Source organism: Opisthorchis viverrini (genome assembly GCF_000715545.1).
Source record: "Opisthorchis viverrini unplaced genomic scaffold opera_v5_73, whole genome shotgun sequence".
Taxonomy (NCBI): Eukaryota; Metazoa; Platyhelminthes; class Trematoda; order Opisthorchiida; family Opisthorchiidae; genus Opisthorchis; species Opisthorchis viverrini.
In genome coordinates, this window is record NW_008751729.1 from 61,838 (window position 1) to 75,032 (window position 13,195).

At 46.4% G+C, this 13,195-nt stretch overlaps 1 protein-coding gene across 1 annotated transcript in view; it reads right to left on the minus strand.

Moving 5' to 3' along the window:
- The window catches only part of T265_04412 (hypothetical protein), a gene marked incomplete at both ends in the record, with an annotated part of 34,008 nt that extends 21,453 nt beyond the window's left edge, over positions 1–12,555 (minus strand). Inside the window, 2 exons of the mRNA XM_009169157.1 lie at positions 1,338–1,499; positions 11,856–12,555. Coding sequence (XP_009167421.1) covers positions 1,338–1,499; positions 11,856–12,456 — 763 coding nt within the window. The remainder of the gene's footprint in view (positions 1–1,337; positions 1,500–11,855) is intronic.
- Between the last annotated feature and the right edge of the window lie 640 nt (positions 12,556–13,195).

Here is a 13,195-nt window from a genome sequence, read left to right on the forward strand (position 1 = left end):
TAAGTCCCTCCCCCATCCACCTTTATTCTTTTCTTTACAATAAAGCTTTCAAATAAGTCATGGTTGTACGGCATTGAAGCATCGGTGTTGAACACTGATGTCATCCTGATGATGATGATGATGATGAAGCTTTTAGGAGGCTTTGTGTTTAATTACGACGAGATAAAATCCCAGATGCCGCTGTAGTTGCCTGATATGTGAATACGAAAGTACGTGCTTAGCACGGCTTAGGCCCAGGTGCGTAGGTGTCTTCGGATGGGCTTTAGAACAACCTAAATCTCTTGGATGCAATGTGTCTACTGCCTACGAACGAAGCGACCACGCCGATTTTCGTGAATCAATCATTTTTTCGTTGCTGCTTTTCTTGCGTCTCAAGGGCACGCAACACACATGTGCCTCGCCTAGCTATCGAAAAGGTCCCGTATATTAAGGTAAAGCAAAGCTGCCAGAACCGTCTCCTGTGATGTCTCCTAGTTGCTCCCAGTACGTAAATAAATTTCCAGAGTCTAGGCGTTGCGCTGAAGTAATAATACGGGCAATTCTATCAAAGTACTGGATTTCTGACATTTCACCGTGCCATTGGGCCTGACAACAGGTAATCCTAGGGTAATCGCAAATCAAACATGGTAAGTAACTAACAAATAAATGAATAAAAAATACGAACAGACTATCGCGGAAAAATGGCTGAACAAGTAGTCCATAGGGCTACATTTGCCGGGGTCTTCATCCTTGAATATCTGTTCTCCATTGGATCCCAGCTGGGGATCGGCCAGCTCTCGAAGTTTTTATAGACTCCGACGTTGTTCAGAATGTCCCCGTTTTCAAACACATTCACCTACCAATGATTTATTACTTTCATTGGTAGCTATAAAACATTTCAGGATGCTCGAGTGAGCAACTGGAAGCATGAACGTAATCACTCACAGGCTACGCGAGGATGATTCATTTCAACGTTCTGGGCTCCGAAAAATCTGAGGAAAATTTTGTGCGATCAGACAAGCATGTCAGTGTTTTTATTCGTCGTGTCTTGTAATGGGCATCTTACATAGCCGCAGTGAATTCTGGTCATTAATTGACTCAATGGTTGTGGCATCCACTGGTCATTATTGACTCAATGGTTGTGGCATCCACATTTCCAAGATAAGACCATAATTTAGCCTCATAAAAAATAAAAAATTTCAAGGCTACATGCTAGGTTTTTAAAAACCGCTATTTTTTAATCTAGCAGTTGCCGTTATTAAACAGGTTGAGAGTCATGTAACATCCCAAAAAGTTCGAAATCTCTATCCAAGATATCCACATTAAACACATACACCCAAAAAAGAAAGCGAACCCACTTGAATAATAACTTATAAGGTCCTTTATGTTCGGGAAAGTAATCCGGTTGCTGATAAAATATCCGTTGTCATTATCTAGCACACGAATCCGATAGTGTTTGACCACATAGATATTTCTTTCCTGATCATAGTGCCGTACAGAAAGGGCGTAGTTTTGCGTCTCTGAGAGTGGAGAGAAAACAAAAAGGTGCATGTTTACTGGTTGTACTGCGAAAGTAAGTCGTACATCACCAAGGACGCCAACCGGCTACTTTCGGTGTTCCGGTGTACTCGTACCATAGAAAACTAATGGGACACCAGTGATTCCTTATTGCGAGTCGCACGCAGAATTCATTTGATATGAGATGAATGATGTAATAAAGTGAAATGTCCAGCAATTCCCGGGTGCCTTTCTTGAAACAAGCCCGGACCATAAAATACATCAAATAATGAAACTGAATCTGATGCATCTTTGAAAATCGTGGGCGATATGTATTCTATCTGAATACATAAAAGGCTAATTTAACAAAAGTAACACAGCCTTAAAGTTTAGTAGAGGTGATGAGCACATGGTGCATGGTAAAAAAATTTACGCTTAACTGAACTGAATCTCCAAACGGCTAAAAATGAGCATTTATAGCAAATTATTGAGGTTAGCAAGTTTAATTGCCTGCTAAGGTGGGAAAAGGTTAGCAGTATTCATTATTGACGCTCAGTGTTCACAATACCAGGTGGGTTTCTTGCTGCAACCAACCGTAAAATCCATTACCCCAGTTGGTCGCAATTCGGTCACACACAGCGAAGTATGCGGGGTAGACATACAAGTCGGATTTACCCTCCGCACGAAGAGTCTGGAACTTACCGTGGTGCGACGGTTTGTGTACCTCCCTGACCCATTGAGCTATACTGGGAGTGTCCGCGCGACAGTCACAGAGTCTCTCATTTCACACTGGTCAATGGTCACAGGTCTAAAGAACACATTTTCCTGGTCCTCCAAGTTGAGGATTGGAACATGTGTGGCGAACTGTCCCGTAAAAATTGAAATTCACTTGCATTCCCCGCCAAACATCGCTGCCTTGCGGCTAGGCTTTTGAGCCGAAGGTTTTGGTCATTAGCCCCAGTCGTCCTAGGTCTGAGCGTCATGGAAGTATCCCAGCCCACGTACAACCATGAACTGCACACATACAAACGAACTCATGCTACATCGGTCGTCGCGTGGTGCCACCAGGCGGGTCACCTTACTAGCTGCATATAGCACGCCAGGTAGGCGAAAAGAGGCTACTTTTGACGCCTCCCTTCTTTCTCTTCCCTTCCACTCACACCATTAACAGATCTCTCCGTGTGGGCCCAACAGTTAGGATTGATGAATCCGTTCGTCCTGCATCGGTTCGCACGCAACTGCGGGTCACCAAGCGCCAACACACTCAGGCATCGAAATCAATCTTCAAGTCTCGACTGCTTTTTTATTTGATTGCCTTCACTGTTTGTACCCTGAAGCTAGCAGGTCAACAAGCTGCTCTTGCTCTCACACTGGAATCGCTGGACATTGAAAAAAGAATTGAAGATGCTAGCATTGCGGTTGAGCTAACCACCCCGTCACTCTCCATTCGCTTCCGGCTGTGCATTTCTGGCGGTACAGAGGCTGTTACAGCAAGATGTGCAGGGGTTGGAGGGATCCTTGCTAGACTGGATACCCGTTAATAGTAGCCTCTGTGCAGTTCACCTGGCAAGGTCTGTGAAAGTCTCACAATCTGGAAATTGACCGCTGTCTGTTTGTCGTGTCTGCTTACGCCCCCTCCCCCTGATTGTGACTCAGACATATTCAAACACAATGTTTTATGACGCCCTGAATGCCTTTTTGCGGCAAGCTAAAAGCTCAGATATCGTTGTGGTTGCCAGAGATCGGGATGAACAAGTGTCCAGGCTTAGCGCAATTGAAGCTCAATTATGTGGTCGGTGGACTCGGTAGGTATGGACGATGGTGAACGACTGCTTCAGCTGTGTTCTGACGCAGACTGTTTCTATGCAGTACTAACTTCCAAAATAGCCCAAATCGTCTAGCCACATGGTGTCCTCTAATGGCGTGCCGTCTACGAACTCAAATTGATCGAACCGCCATCAACTAACAATGACGTCGTTCAATAAGTAACTGTCGCTCGTTTTGGGACGTATTTGTAGATTCCGACTACTCGTTCGTTCGGAGTTGCTTCTCCCTTCGTTTACCAGGGCCACCTAAGAGGCGGACAAATCGCTTGGCAACTGAGAGACTTGAAGATCTGGATGTCAGACGAATGTACCAGATGTGAATACATACTGGGATGATACCGCCAGTTCTCTGCACAGTGCTGGGAGTTTCACCTGTGGCACCGTACCAACAGACCCACTCAAGAACTGGATATCAGACCGAACAGTGACACTACTTAAGTCTGGGGGAAAATCCCAGTCAGTCCCGAAAATAAGTCGATCAGACGGATCATCAGGCCGGCCGTGAAGTCTAGTGGACACGGAAAGCCGAGGAAATAAAGTAGGTCCAGAAAGCCGAGAATCCTCGGAGATTATTTCAGCTAATTCGTGCGACAGGTCCCTGGAAACCTCACGAGTGAAAACATCAAGGATCAGAATGAAACAACCATCTTGAATAAAGAAGAATGTCTCGACCCGCAGGCCGAATACAGTTATCGTAACCACCAGCTGCCACCATCTGGAGCCCACAATTGATTTAGAACATGGACGGTGAGTGTAGAACCCCTTCAGGCCTCGAAGGTTCGTGGCTGCATATGTTCTATCAAGTGCCACAGAGTTTCTAGTTCGGACGACCTCTCACCCGCTTTGTTCAAAGATGGGGATGGCGTCCTCAGTCAGTGCTTATCCGATCTGTTTGCCCGCATTTAGGAAAGCTGTGTCAGAAAACTAGGGAGTCGGTGGTAGTGCCTATTTTAAAAAGGGGCTAATACTAAGTGTGGTAACCACACGTGTGTCAGCTTGACCCAGGCCGTAGCGAAGTTGATGGCGTCACCGGTGTTTGTCCCTTGAGGTGGCTCATGAAACACTGACTCGAGAGGAGAAACCAGGATGCCGGCCTGGTAGGGATTGCGTTGACCAAAGCTTCACACTCTGTCAGGTGCTGGGACAGCGTCACCCTTACAAACGAACCTCAACTCTAGTATTCCTGGATTTCCAAGGCGCATTCGACGCCACTGGCCGGTCTGTTCACCTTGATAAGCTTCCTTATCAAGGAATGCCCCGGAAATCCGTGAATCTTATAAGCTCTTTGCATTTCCAGACTTCCGGACGTGTGAGAGCATACAGAGCTCTCCAAAAGCTTCCGTACATAAAACGGTGTCCACCACGAATGCTCACTCTTTATTTATAGTTAATTTCGGGATAGATGAGACAACGAGACGAACGCTAGTTTTTCGAAACCCCGGCGTTCAAATAACATTCGATGAAAACCTTATCAATCTAGAATATGCAGATGACATCGTTCTCGTCTTCGAAGAGGAGAAGAATGCGGGTGTTTTTATAATAACTGACCAAAGTCATCCCATTTTTCGGTATACACTTTGTATACACATTGTCATGCTCCTGGACATGCAGTCACCGAACACGCCACTTACGATCCAGGGAGAGGTACTGGAGGTTGTGGAGCGTCTTACGTATCTTGGAAGTTGTATTAGTTCTGACTGTAGTATGACAGATGAGGTGAATGCACGAATCTGCAAGGCTCGGGTTGCGTTTGCTAATTTGAGACACCTACGACGTAAGAGCGGTATATCCCTGAATCTTGAGAGACGTGTGCATCACGTTAAAGTGCGGTCTGTTTTGTAGTACGGCTGAGACTCGGCCTGTAAGAGCAGCGGAACTGAGAAGTTTTCTGGCGTTCGACAATAGTTGTCTCAGGACCATAGCTGGTGTGGGCTGATGTCAGCGAATCCGCAACGAAGAAAGCGGGTTTTCGGTTGTGCAACGGGCACTCGCATTGTAGAATGTGTCCAGCACCAGAAGCTGTGTTGATTGGGGCATGTGTTGCTTATGCCTAACCATCATTTGCCGAAGAGAGTGCTGTTTTCCATCCCCAACTCAGAATGGCGGAAGGAGAGAGGTGGCCAACCCTTGACCTGGCAGAGGGGCATGAAGGAGACTACGAGACGCTTGAGTACTGTCAGTAATACCCGCCTTCCAGGATGGGGACCGCATGATCCTTACTGCGCCTGGTTTGAGACGCTGCAAGATATGGCTACTAACCGATGTCAGTGGCGACCTTGTTGTCAGTTTCTATCCAGATTGCCTGAATGGGTATCTGGAAGTGTATGCACCTAGGAATGATTGTAGTAAGCTAGCACTAAGTCCCTTCCTCATCCGCTTTTATTCTTTTCTTCTTAATAAGGATTCCATATAAATCATTACTGTATGGTTGCGAAGCACTAGTGTTCAACGCTGATGCCATGTTGTCGATGATGATGAGGAGGAGGAGGAAGAGGAGGAGGAGGAGGAGGAGAATTTACCCTCTGTCTCTTAGTGAATCACGTGGAAATGCGCCATATTCAGGATCTGTGAGAGCTGAGTGGGAAAAAGCCTTTGCATATCTCAGAGGTCAAAGAAACCCGTATTCACTATTCAGGTTTCGGTTTCCAGTCGGCTAAATGGAAGCAGGTAACCATTGTAAGCTATGTTTAGTTTGATGCTCCAAGACAAAAATCAAAGTCACTATTTTCACTTGTAAATATTTCAGGTAGCAGTTGAGCGAGCTATTTAGGAAAATCACCGAACGGTTTGGACATTTTTTGCATATTTTATATCCTCCGTCTTGTTGGTCAGTTGGACCCATCAATCCGTCCGAATGTAACTGGTATTGGGTCCAACAGGAATTTACACCCAACAATCCAGCAAGGCTAAAATCTCGCTTAAAAAGACAAGATGGGTTTGTAGTTGGTTGGTCGAGTCCAACTCGAAATTGTCCACGGGTATCAAGCGTCTGTAGCGCTACCTGACTGCGAAGTCCTGAAAGGCGGGTCAATCAATCTTCACAACCAGGATGTTTACTGGGTCATCGTTCGAGAAGTCAAGCACACCAACCACATCGCTGAAGCATGAACACATTCGCCTGTTCGATCGTGAAAATTCAGATGCGTCCAACATGCGCAGGCGCAGTGGTGGTAACATGCTGGCTTCGCATTTCAGATGCGCGGAGATCAAACCCCGGCACGGCCGTTGGATGTGCACTACTGATGAACTCTCATAAGAGTGAAACTTGAGTCCAGTGCTACCCCCCCTTGGTGTGGACTCACGAGAATAATTATTCCAGGACAGGAGGATGACTGTTTATACGAAAGTGATGTGAACGTGATCAATTCAATCAATTTATCAGCCACAACCCGTATAGATTGGACATATTGGTTCTAGCTGCTACAGTTTCGACCACCGAGAAGTGGAAGTGGAAGACATACAGCCATGCCTTGGAGGAGATAGCATGTTCATTTAGTCGGGAACTGGACAGCTACGCACTGAAGGCGATGGTTTTGATGCAAGAGCGCCACTGATTGCGCAACTGGTTGATTTTTGCCAGTGTCATCAACCAACAGAGTTGAGTTCCGGGGTGCCTATCCAAGGAGGCGGAAGTTGTCGACCCGACTCAGTTTGCTAGTTAGTGGTCTCACATTTCGTTGTCAGGCCATACACTGTCCACATATCGGTCGCTTTCACTCAGCACCGAGTTATGCGAAAAGAGCTCTGCGAGGCAAGCGGTTCTCTGGCATTCGGAGTACAACAACAACAACAACAACAGCAACAACAACAACAATCCGATGTTCCCACCGGATCCGACCAATGCTTCGAAGATACCGATGCTTAAACAGTGATATCTTTCGTATGTCCTTTGCGGGTACATGCCATGTCTCTGATTCGTAATGGAGTACGCATCGCACTGTCGCAGTACAAACTCCAGCCCTGACAGACAAAATGGCGTCAAGTCGGCACCATAGGAGCCGGAGATTGACAAAAGCTGTCCCGGCCTTCCCGATCCGAGAAGTAACCTTATCTGCATCCAGTCCACCGGACCTTATGCAACCATCAGGTAAACAAATTTATCTACCATTTCGATTGGCTCATCTGCAAGGATGTGGTTTGGGTCTGATCCCACCCAGCACCGTAGAAGCAGTTTACACTTTGCAGGTGTGAAGCGCATGCCAAACCGTATGGTAAGGTTAGCTAGGTTGTTTAAAATGGTTCGTATTTCTGAAGGATCTGAACCAAGGAAAGCAATAGCGTCCGCATACTCAATGTCTGTGAACAAACGTCCAGGCAGCATTTAAATCCTCGATTTTTCAGAGGCAAGCAGAGAAGTATCAAGCAGTACATATATAACAAGTTTGAAGGGGAAAGGTGAGGGAGAGCCAACTTGTCTAACACCACTGCATGTGGTGAACTCAGGTGAAAGCATGTAGTATACTCGTACGAGCTCACAGGAGTTCACACAGTGTCCTCAAAGGTTACGAATTTGGGATGGATATCTTTGATTACCAGACAGCTAAGACGTTTCTGAGGACCAACAGTATCGAAAAAAGCTTTTTGATCAGGAAAAACAACCAACATAGGACGTTTGACGGAGTGGAGCTATTCAGCAATTTGTCTCACGGTAAAGATAGGATCAAAACACTTTCGGCCAGGGCGAAATCCAGCTTGATTCTCATGAATCTCTCTCCCAATAGTCGATTAACCAACGCCAGAGTGCATCTTAGACGCGATGGATACCAGACTGAGGCCACGATGGTTCTCGCATGACGTTCTTATGGCCTTTTTTGAAGATCACGGTCGAGGAGATCCATTCGACTGGTATTCTGTTTTCGTTCCAAATTTCAAGTATGTTGCTAGACCGTTCGCGACAGCACGGTACGTTGTTGTCTAGCGACAATGCACTAGGATTTCACTCCAAGAACCGGAAGTCGGTTGTGCGCTATCGAATAGTTCTCAGCAACCTTGTGAGTGGGAACCTTTATGAAAATATACTGCGGTGTCTCGAATATCGTATCAACTAAAACATGAAGCAACTTTTGTGCAGCACGTTCAGTTGAATAAATACCATACACGAAAGATTAAGTTAAGTCTTGCAGAAATTGAATTGATATGCAAACGAGTGTTCCTTGAATCGTTCAGCCCATTGCTCAAGACGACGATTTTATGAGTGAATCGCCGTTCCGTCTTTTTCCCATATTGTTTCGCTGACTATTGCATTCTTTTGACAGGTTGATCGGATCAACTGAAGTAAGGAGCAGCAACTGCCAGCAGAGAAAGTCTTCTAAACCTCCTGGACTTTCGAAATCTACCGGCGTTCTCTGTCATTCACCAAGCTCCTGATAGCCGGTGTTTGAGGGATCTGCATGAGCCAAGTTGCTGGTTGTTGGTATGGCCTAACTGGCAGAAATGAGATCTGCTGATCCCCATGATATCCAAGGTCCACATGGTCGAATCAGATGGCTTGGACAAACAGTTATGAAAGTTGGCAGCATATCTTCTTTAACCCGCTTCCATAAACCTGCAAGCCATTCCGGTCATCCGCATAATTGGGCGTTTCCAGTAGCTTTCTAGCCAGACCAACTCGATACGCTTGAGCCACTGAGGTTTGTCGAAGTTGATAAATGAAGGTGCTCTGCTTCGGCACGTATAGTGCTGGTGGAAAACAAAGTGATAACCGGGAATGCGCGATGACATGATCAGAGTCAAGCAGCGTACTCCAGAAGGAACGACTATCTTTTATTGACGCTCTCCATCGATAACTGATAGCCACATAATCCAACTGAGTTTATGAATGTCTTGAGGTTGGTGGATCCAAGCAGCTTAATGTGAGCGTTTGTATTGGAAGTCCCTACGGGCCAGGAAGAGACGACGATCGGTACACAACTGAAGCAGTCGTTCTCCGATATCCTTAAGCTCAGCATCGACTCCAAATCTACCACTTAATTGTGCTTAGTGGGCCAACTTGAGCATTCAAGTGCATCTTGCTGACCGAAGGAGTGATAGGTCCTTCTCATTCTCAAAACTGCTATCTGTCAGGGCATATGTTGATACAACAAATGAACAGCATTTGCCATATCGACTTGCGTTGATCTTAATTGAGCCAGATACACGAACAGCGCAAAGACGACTAATTACTGGGATCCAGTCCAGTAAGGCTCTTCCAGCCTTGAGGCTGAGTGCAACTCCCACACCGCACATACCACAAGAGATTGCGTTAAGATCACCAGACACCCGGAAAATGGAATGTGGAATATTTGAGCTAGTCCTAAGAGGCTTGGGGTACACGATCGAAGCGGGGTCTTGTATGCGTGTTTAGAAGACACAACATACACCGACAGATAGGGAAACAAGGTTTCAGCAAGAGGTGCTCGGTTCCCAATTCGATATACACTACAGACACTAAAAGCTGTAACGTGGACCAGATCTTTTGAGGTTAGTAAGTGATTATTTTGGCTTATCTTTTTGGGCAACTGTTCAAACGCGGGACATTGGTTAGGGGACTGATAGATGGGTTGGTGGTACTGCATCGTTCGATGAGTAGGGAAGGGGTTTAGCTAAAGACGGGTGAGCGAAGAGCTGCAAGGGTGAATGGTACTTCCGAAGAATGGGTTTTGGTTGGGATACCCAACCTTGAACCTTTGATCCAAAAGTCTAAACCACAAGGCAGCGGGAGGATGTAGAGTTTTGTTCAGGTACCATGCCCCTGGCCTTGGACTTGAAAGTCTGAACAGCGAAGTAGCTTTGTTAGGGATCTTTACCTGAGCAAATGGCTTAATTGCCTCACCCGAGGACGCTAAGCTAATAATCGTCAGCTCTTTGCGTTGCAGAACTTTTGGTAGGGCGAAGATACGGTCAACCGGTTCTCCATGGCTGTATGGCAATCAATTACCAGTTTCAACCAGTTTTCCACGACTGATATGTTGCTGTTTCTGATGGTGATAACAACCAACGCATCCAGGGCTCAGAGGTGACTCTGCTTGGCTTCAACCATTCCGCTTCTCGTGATTGCTAGTAAGCCTATATAGGATGATACCAGTGAGCAACCTAGAAGCGATGGTGACTGAACTGACACAACGATGATCCTTCAGTCACGCATTCAAATAATGATATGACACCTTTTTAAGGCAGTAACAACATAAGACATCTAACATTCCTTAAGCACTTCATTCGTTTTCAAAATGCCCTGCATGGGTTTTTTCGGAGTGAACCACTCCTTAAATATGGGAAGAGAAAAACAGTCCGTACCGGATGGCCTTTTTCTCTACAAAGGCTTGACTCCGTTTTTGACTTCACGTTTTACAAAGGCTGACTCCGTTTTTGACTTCACGTTTTGTTTGGACCCAACAGTCCGTGTCCCACTGTGAATTTGGTGGTGCGTCGATCGTTGATCCAGACGCCTCGGATCAACTAAATTGTCTTTCGAAATGTTCCACCTGATAAAAACAGGTAGTGGGACTTCAATTAGACTTTTGAACCGTTCCTCTCTCTATCCGTAGTGGCAGCTCGCCGACCGGCAGCTTTCTTAGTCCGGTGCCTCGGATAAGTGTGAACAGAGTTCGAACACTTTTAATCGCTCACACTGGAGACTGTGGGTCGGGCGTTACTCCAAGGCTCTAGATGAATTGTACTGTCACCCCGATATACCTGCCTTGCTCGTTTCGACCAGTGAGGTGGATTTCTACGGAACCTTACTTGAGTTGCGGTGTGGCTTCGCTTGGGGACGAACAAACGCCGAAGTAAGCATTTCTGATTTTCAACCAGTCTCGATCTCACTAGTTTCTGCTTGAATGATTATGGTTCGAGTTGTACCAAGTAACATGAAACCCGTGCCATTCTGTGCCCGCAACAGATACTTAGGACACACGTCGATCGCCACCACAAAGCCTGGGATTACCCACACATCGTGCACCGAGATGGATGTCACTCATAGGTATCCAGCCGGCCTAGTGATATCCGTACACTCTGTCATCTGCAAGGGTGCCGGCAAGCATAGGTCATTCGTCTAGATGCGGTTGCTTCAGACCGGTCGCCTTTCGCATTTGTTTCATCTGTCCTGGACCTTTCACAATATGATAAATCCGGCAACCTAGATGAAAACATGACTTGATGAGAGCTACCTGGAGGCTGTCCAGAGCTTTACACTGGCCGATCGTACAAACTGTTAGGCGAAGGTGGACGAGAGCTGATCATTTCCATAATCTGAGGGTAGAAAGGACCCAAAGTAGAATTCTTTCTGTATACGACGCTGAGCTTCATTTGCGTGAGCTCCCACATCCGCGCACCGAAAAGTGAAGATCCAATCAAGTATAGCAGAGGATGAACGCATTTAAACCTCTGGTATCGTTATGAGGTCTTATGAAAGTCAAAAAACCGAGTTGAAATGTTAGAATGAGACCATTAGCTTCGAGAAACCACATTTACGGCTCGAAACAAAGCTATGAACACAAATTCAGTGGTGAACAGGCGATCGCTTACCAAAAAAAGCACGCTTTGGCAAGATTAAAAAGTGATGACGGAAGAACTTACCGGAACTCGAACGGATAAGGTAGGTTCCTTTGGGATTACCAACCCGCAGCAGACGTTTGTCAGCCTCCCGGCGGCTAATATCATACCAAGCGTCAAGGCTTGTTGGTAGTCCATCATCTATCAACACATAGTTGCTAGGGATATAACCAGTTGCCCCGGTCTTCTGGTGACGGGCAAGCCACCACTGAGCAGATACATCGGACACGAACATGGTATCGCCTTTTCTGAATGGCAAGTCATCTTGATGCTGACCTGTATATGTATAGAGAGCTCTCACGCGAATTTGTTTAACCGGCGGCAATGATTGTGGGGGAGGGATTTGTACTATAGAATTTGGAAGCGTCGGTTGGTTGAGTTGTAGCGGGCCCTGCGGCGGTACAGATAACATCGTGGAGTTGGCCACACCAAATGCATACGGTTGGATAGGACCAGCATTTATGGTATTTATACAGACGGTTCCGGGGTTGGATAATGGTTCTGATACACCGTGCTGAGGGAAGGGCCTGTTGTTGTTGGAGCCGTTTTGATTGAAGGTGGCCTGAAGTGGAGTCAGTGTTTGTTTAGGTTTGGTTTTCTTAGTGATACACGCACAGTTCCCCATTTTCAAGGAGTGTGTCTAGGGAATAGTAAAACTCAGCATAAGTAAGCCCGAGAGCCACGACATTCCGACTGTAACCGGCCCACGGAATCAGCCTTCGGCCAGTTGCGCCACTAGACAAACTGGTCTGGTTGCTGAACTTTCATTGGTCCAAATTACAGGTGGTCAGGTCCGGTTAGCACGGGCAATGGAAGTTTGCAGAACGGCTGATTGTGATGGACGATGTATCCCACTTCCTGAGGAAAATCTCCGTACCGCGACGGAACAACAGGCATGTCAGCCAAGGTCTCAGAATGGAGTTTTCGGAAATATTAAAGTGCCGGGATCCATGAGTGAATAAGTATTGCTGGATGTGTGCCGTAATGTTGGGCAATTAGGAGAACGATTAGGTTTCTTTCAGAGTCACGATGAGATAAGCCATCGAGAGAGAAACCAATTGGAACACGTAGACTGTATGCCTAAATAGCGTGCCCGCAATTTGAATGAACCCGGAATTTGCAGGATATCTCGGCGCATCCACTGGCTCTAGCGTGACAAACATGCTCGTGCATATGGACAGCTTAACCCAAGCCAAGGACGAAGGACTCATATCGGATACCATATTTTTCGACTTCTCAAAAGCATTTGATAGGGTCCCACACGTCCCGCTGCTCCACAAACTCGAGTCTTACGGGATTCAAGGGAAAATCCTTCGCTGGATCAAGGCGTTCCTATCAGACAGATCATTCCGAGTGAGAATAGG